Genomic DNA, 6,827 nt, shown 5'->3' with positions numbered 1-6,827 from the left:
TGCGGGGGCGGCCGGCCGCGGGGCGGGACCGGGCGGCGGGGCGGAGCCCCCGGCCGGGGCCGAGGAAGCGGCCGCGGGACGGGACGGGACGCCGGCGGTGTGAGGGAAGGGGAGCGGCCCCTTCCCGCCAGCCCCGGACCATGGCGGCCCCCGGTAGGTGCCGCGGCTGCTCGCCCGGGGCAGCGGCGGGGGTTTGGCGGGGTCGGGCGGGCGCTGCCCCCGGCTGCCCCGTGCTTGGCCTCGGCGTGGCAGCCCGGTCCGGGGGCAAGCCGGTAAGCGGGGCTGTGGCGGAGCGCTGCCCGCTCCCCACGCCGGGGCTGCTGCGCAGCTCCGCTCGCCGCTGGCGCCCCCGCTGCTGCGGAAGGAGGGTCCCCGGGGCTCTCGGGGCAGCGGTGGCTCCCTCGGTCGCCGCTTTCTGGCGCCTCCTGCTGCACCTGGCCGGAGCGCAGGTGCTGGCGGAGCCACGGCGAGGTGAGCGCGCTGCGGGCTGGCTCCGCTAAGCTGCCAGCGGGGCGGCTCTGCAGAGGAACCCGGCCCTGCGCCGCCCTTACCGCCTAGATGGTTTTTCTGCGATGTTTTGTAGAGAAGTAAATTGTGCCCAGATAACTAACTGCTTTATCCCTCTGCATTTGCATACTTCCCTTCTTGGGGTGTGACTTGACGGTCCTTGCCACAGCGGCCACGGGATCGCAAACCCGGCTAGGTTGCCGTCAATGAAAATGTTTTAACAAACAGGTGTGTGGGTAAAACTGCTTAGAACAGAGCTGTGAACTCCAGGGGGAGAGGAGTTTAACCTCTGTTGTGTAAGTTTTGCCAGTGCCCAGTTTGCAAGTTCCCCTCCCTGCAGGGAAGTGCATGTGTTTTATCTAAAAAAGGAAAAACCTGCCATTCTCAGGGTGTGAAGTAACGTTGGTGTTTCTCTGACGCGTATCTCCTTGTGTGTAAAAATAAGCTAAAGGGAGGCCTCAGGAGACCTGTGGGCAAAACTACTTTTCTCCTTATAAACAGAAGGTGATTTCACAGACTTAAAAGTAGAACAACTTTAGGTTCACATATCATAATGCAAATCTCATGTTCCTTTCACTGAAGTTTGGTTTGCAAACTACTTTGATTCTGCTGTTTCCTCTTGCTTGTTTGCAGCACTTTATTTAAAAGTGAAGGTTGTCTATCCCACTCAAAGGGAGAGGTCTTGCTAGGATGTTAATAATTATTGCATGGGATTACTATTACTTTGTTATGCATTCCAGCTAGACAAAGTATGCATTCATTTCCTCATACATCACTTAAATACACACACTTCAGACATATGGAAGGTGCTGAGGACTTCTGTTAATGGCCCACCAGGGGCTTCTAACACCTCTTGGAAGCGCACTCTCTTTTAACAATACGATTACAAAGACACCTTGAGTTGGGCTTCATTTATATCATAGGCAGTTGTCTTTCATAGGGATTTCATAGGAATCCCCTTCTGTTGAGGACTGATATTTTGGAAGGCCATATTCATGTGTCCTCCATACACATGAAACCCAAAGCAAACTGAGAACAGGCTTAGTGCTTTTTTTATTTAGTCAGAATTTGAGGTGGACTTAATCTAGCAGATAAAGATAGATTTGCTTGCCATTGCATATGTTTATGTGAGTTGGAGTAAAGGATTTGTCTGTCAGGTTTTTTTACCTGGTCTGTGGGCAATGGAAAGTCATGGTCTGCATAGGAGAGGGATGTGAAAGATGACTCAGAAAAACTGTGTATTAATAGAGGCCCTAAGTCTTAAGTGGGTAGGATGTAGTCTTGCCCAGAGCTGATACACCAGCTTCCTGCAGTATTCTTCAGCTATTTCAGCGGAGATCAGAATCTTACGATATGGTGGTAAACCACTGTCCTGTGTTTGCTCTGAACTCAGATTTTCACCTCACTACTCCCTGACATGGTCCGAAGATGAACCTGATTTGTTTGCTTCTCGGAGAAGGACTATGAAGGCATGACATCCTATCACTTCAGGGTACTTCTGTTCTCTCACCATGGGCATTCTGTGATTTTGGTTGGATTGCTTCATCCCCTTCCGTTCTACATGCAGTTTATAAGCTGGGGAAAGATTTGTATCTTGTTCTGTCTTTGTGCTGTTTGGTCTGTGGGCCTTCCACCTGAACTGGAGGCATTTCTACAGTAGTAGTTTGTAATCTTACCAGTCTTTTATTATTGCTGTGTAATGGAGTGTGCAACTAAGCACTGAAGAGGCAGTTGCGGCTGGAAAGGAGTCCAAAGGTTGCGGTTTATCATTGCAAACTGCAACAGAATCGCACCTGGATGTTTTCCTATGAAATGAATAGTTAAACATGCCCTGCACTCTTTTTAATAGTGCTGTTATTTTGTAAACACAACCAAAAGTCACTTTTATACCCTAAGTTTAGGAACGCAGAAACAAGGTACTGTTAAAATTTAGAGTGCACTTGAAAGTGTGGAAGATTTTTGAAATGGTTGGCTGGCACAAATCTTTCTTCATATTGCTACTGCACATACTGTTCATATCTTTCTTACTTGAATTGAAGGCTTCCTTGTGTGTGTTTTTCAAAAATCAGCCTGTTGAATGTGTTGTCAAAGCATCTGTCTATGGTCAGGGTTTAAAGAAGTTAAATGCTTGGTGCTCACCTAGGGATTCCCTTTTATGTGCACAATAGGCAAAGTATACATTGTGTTTTGAAGTGTGTTCTGTGAATTTTTCTGTAGCTGAAGTGTGAAGTGTTGTGGGAAAAACTCCCTGAAATGTTCTGTCTTTTCCCTGAGGACTGTACAGTAGTTGGTTCTGGAAAGGGACGTGTTTGGTTAGACAATACTGGCATGATCCAGGAAAGCGAGTCCCATGCCATCCTTCTTTTAAAAGGGGATGTTGCAATCAAAACTATTTCTAGATTTTGTTTTCTTTGGAACAGTTCTGTTGCTGACGAGCTTATTTAGCTCTTTAAGATGTACTTCCAGTATTTTTGCTTATCAACATAGAGTTTCCTCTAAAAGTGGAGTCAGTAATTTTATTTCTCTGTTCTCCTTTTCAAAGCATTGTTCCTCAGTTTATCCTGGAAGTGTAAAATGCTATAGAGTTGAGGTAAGAGGGCCTGAGGAGAGGTGGTGCTGCTCTGTTAAGGGAAATGGCGTGCAGGTAGAGCGGGGTTCTCTAGGAAATCAATGTTTCCTAAACATTAGGTGAAGTTCCTTCCTGCTGGGTGCAGAGGCTACACTGCTCTGGGTGATGTCTCTGGGGGTATAAATTCTGGCAGGGAACTTTCAGAGAGTCTGTCAAGTTTGCATCTTTTGTCTGTATATCGGGGAAGGGAGGCTTCTTGGATACTTGGTGCCCCTGCAAGTGCAATGCATATTTAAAAACAGTGGCTCCCCCACCTCTGCATCCTCTTCAAGCACAGCTGCTTCCTTTCACTGAAAGACCGGAGAAGGGCCTGTTTGCTAACGGTTTTAGTTGTGGAAGCTGTGCTGTTTTGAAAAATGCATGGTAGGATCTGTAAATTCCATTTTACAGAACGTTAAAATGCCATGGAGGCCACTGCCACTTTCCTCAGAGTCCGGAGGTGGGACTTCTCCTAGAGAGTTCCCCAGGTGGGAGCCCAGGTCATACCTCCAAGAGTCGCTGCATTGCTTGCCCATCTGATGAGGTGGGGCTCAGCTGGCTGTGCTGTGGTGCCTAGGCTCCGTTCTCCACAGGTAGTTGTGTAGCCCTTTCCTGCTGTACTGCGTGTAAATCAATACATGGCACTGGAAGCAGAAATCTCTGGTGCTCTTCCCTTTCTGGAATAAAACAACTCAACCTCTGAATTCTGCTTGGTTTTCCTGTTTCTGCTCTTGTGGTTCTGTTGTCATTGTTAGGTGGTGTTCAGCCAGAAGTGGTATTTTGGAGTGGTGTTCTCACTGGTGTGAGAGCATCTTTTTTCACAGCAGTTCTGCACTCTTAACTTAAAAGTCCCAAGGCTTTGGGTCTTCTCTTTGTCTGCTTTATGAGTTTGCTCGATCCCCTCCATCGAGAATGCTGTCTCCTACAAGCTTCCCTTGGGGTTCAGGAGCTGTATTCCCACAGAAACATGTAGCTATCCTAGCTAATACTGCTGAACTGCAGTGTCTGTCTTCTCCATAGCTAGGACATTTTTCTTTCACTGCTAGAGACTTTCCTTTTATGCCAGTAACCATAACACTATTGGTTGAGAACAGAGCGCATCTCCATACTTTACTACTCAGTGGTACCACTTCTGCTCAACTACAATTTAAAGTTGGCAATTGTATGGATTAGGGCTGGGGTACTGTAGCGTAGACGTCATTTCAGCCTTCACTTCTTGATGAAGGTTCAGAGGGAGGTGGTAGAATGGAGTATTTGGAGGCTGTTCAGTTTGGTTGAATTTTAATAAGGTGGCTGCAAAACTGTCATCTTCAATTCTGGCAAATTCACTCTCTGAAGATGCTCTTTTTGGCATGCCAAGTATTAGGCATTGCCTTCTACTTTAGTGAGAAGAATCTGCTCTTGCTTGCTGGATTCTGGATGGAGATGGGTTGGAAATGTTGACACTTTTAAAGAGTCAAACTGGAATTAGAAGACGACAGTTTGCTAATAAGATATGAAATGCTCAGCACCAAAATTTACTATGGGACCAGAGCTGTAATCCTCAAATTTGGGTAAACTTCTTCGCAGGTGGATGGTAAAATTAAATTTAGACTTAAAAGTTTTCTTGAGACTAATGGGAGAGCACTGCATCATGTCATAGCAGTTCAGTCCGCTTGTGATCTTCTTCCAGCAAGCTGGAAATGGTTTTAAAAGTGCTTTCATTCCAAGCACAGAAATGCAGGAGTGTGTAGGTAGGAGCTGTTGCTAGAGATTTATGGAGTAAGTCAACTTTGGTAAGCATATTTTGTGTTGTGTTATGGCCACCACTATCGTGTTAGATCTTTCCTTCTGAAGAGAGGGTTTGTCATGTCAGAATGGTTGGGAAACCTTTGTATGACAGTTCGGGGGAAAGACTCTGACACAGGCTTGCAAAATGTCTGAAGCCTGAATGACAGAATTGCTGTGCTGCGAGCACTGGGGCTGTTGTACCCTTCAGTTGCATGCATACGTTGCAGGCAGTTTGCTTTTTGCTGCAATGAGAGCGAATGTCTAACACCATGGAAGCCATAGTGACTTCCTGTAAGCATTGTGGTGCCTCATTTAAATAGAGGCCTTTCTTATTTTAAGTCTTTATATTTAGTATATACTCTGCTTGAGCATGTAATGGTCTGCAGTTGTGTTGCAGAGACCCTATAGCTGCCGAAAATGTTTTTATTTCACATGCAAAGGTGAACTCCCCTTTTCAAGCTACTTTTTTTGGAGGTTAGATTTTTGTGGGGTTTCTTTCCTATCAATGTGCTTTAAATCTGTAAATCTCCACAAGTGGTTTGTCTCACAGCGACGTAGGAAATCCCCTTCTTCATAGGAAGGTTTTTAAGAATGAAAAAAATGCTTAAATTCTAGTGGGGTATATGTAAGTAGGAGTTCAACCACTCTTAGAATTGCTCTTGTGACTTTGGATATTCTGTTCTTTTGAGGTGCTTTGGACCTTCTGACACCAATTATATGGACAGCCCTATGTTTTTTTTTGTGCAAAGTGGTGGGTTAGTTCTTGCTTTTAATTTAATCATCCTCCTTCTGATCATCTTGCACCTGTACAGGAACCCCTGGAGGTTATGATGTGCTGATTGTGTATGCAAGTGATGCCACTGAATGGTGTCAGTACCTCCAGAACCTCTTCCTCTTTACTCGGTATGTTCGAAAGCATCAGATTCTGACCTACCAGCTGGAAGGCAAGTCTGCCATCTCCCACCAGGATCTGGAGCTGTTCAGCAGAAGTCGGAGCATCATCGTTTTGCTGTCTGCTGAGCTGGTGCAGAGTTTTTACCACCCTCCTGTCCTGCAGAGCCTTCAGGAAGCTTTATGGCCCCCGTACAAAGTAGTCAAGCTGTTCTGCGGTGTTACGGACTGTGATGACTATTTGACCTTTTTCAAGGACTGGTCTCAGTGGCAAGAACTCACAAATGATGATGAGCCCGATGCTTACCTTGCAGCTGTCAAGAAGGCTATTTCAGAAGGTAAGGTAGCAGTCGTGGGGTTGCGCTTCCTGGTCAGGGGTTGGAGGAGGGAGATATGTAATACTGGTTATCCTTATTTTAGCACTGGTAATGTGTTTTACAGGAATAGAAAACCAAAGCAAATTGCACAACCCTTGTAAACTAGGAAGTTTTACAAGCCAATTTTACTATGCCAGGTCAGTGGGTCCCTAATTCAGGAGAGATTACCAGTGACTTACAGAGAACCTCTGAATTTGGAGGTTATCTTAGGTGTCTGATTTTGAATGCAAATTGGAAATAAAAACATGAGTATCTTTGAAATTCTACCTGTAAATATTGTGCCCTGCAGTTTGACCTCAACTGGTGGAAAATTACCTTTTTCTTCAGACTTACATTTCTGTCATAGCAGAACCAAAATAAGGTTGTCTAATATGTATTCTTTAACACTGGGCTTGAAGTCAGAGATACAACCATACTGGCCACAGATCAGCTTGTTACCTGTGATGGAATGGCAGATGCTAATTGGAGAATTGCACTGATGGCCTTAAAAATAACCCAACCACTTGCTAGCACAGAAGTATTAATGGCTGGAGAATACAGAAGCCCCATGCACTGAGTTTGAATTGAGTCTGAACTTTCCTGAACTCTAGAGGAGTGTGTGGTACTCCTTTCTCATAGTTTCTGTTGAAATGAAGGTGGAGAGCTCCAGGGAGTCGTGCTGGTCAGGATGTTTT

The 6,827-nt window shown here is 45.7% G+C and overlaps 1 protein-coding gene across 2 annotated transcripts in view; it reads left to right on the top strand.

Moving 5' to 3' along the window:
* Positions 1-6,827, top strand: part of PIK3AP1 (phosphoinositide-3-kinase adaptor protein 1) — a 45,016-nt gene continuing 38,189 nt past the window's right edge. Inside the window, exons 1-2 of one of the 2 annotated variants that reach the window (XM_055720585.1) lie at positions 1-153; positions 5,698-6,114. In XM_055720585.1, coding sequence (XP_055576560.1) covers positions 141-153; positions 5,698-6,114 — 430 coding nt within the window. In that variant the 5' untranslated portion in view covers positions 1-140. The remainder of the gene's footprint in view (positions 154-5,697; positions 6,115-6,827) is intronic. The other variant, XM_055720586.1, reaches the window with a different exon arrangement.

This window comes from Falco cherrug, chromosome 9 (genome assembly GCF_023634085.1).
Source record: "Falco cherrug isolate bFalChe1 chromosome 9, bFalChe1.pri, whole genome shotgun sequence".
Lineage (NCBI taxonomy): Eukaryota > Metazoa > Chordata > Aves > Falconiformes > Falconidae > Falco > Falco cherrug.
The sequence above is the reverse complement of the archived record's forward strand: the minus strand, read 5'-3'. Positions and strand labels throughout refer to the sequence as shown.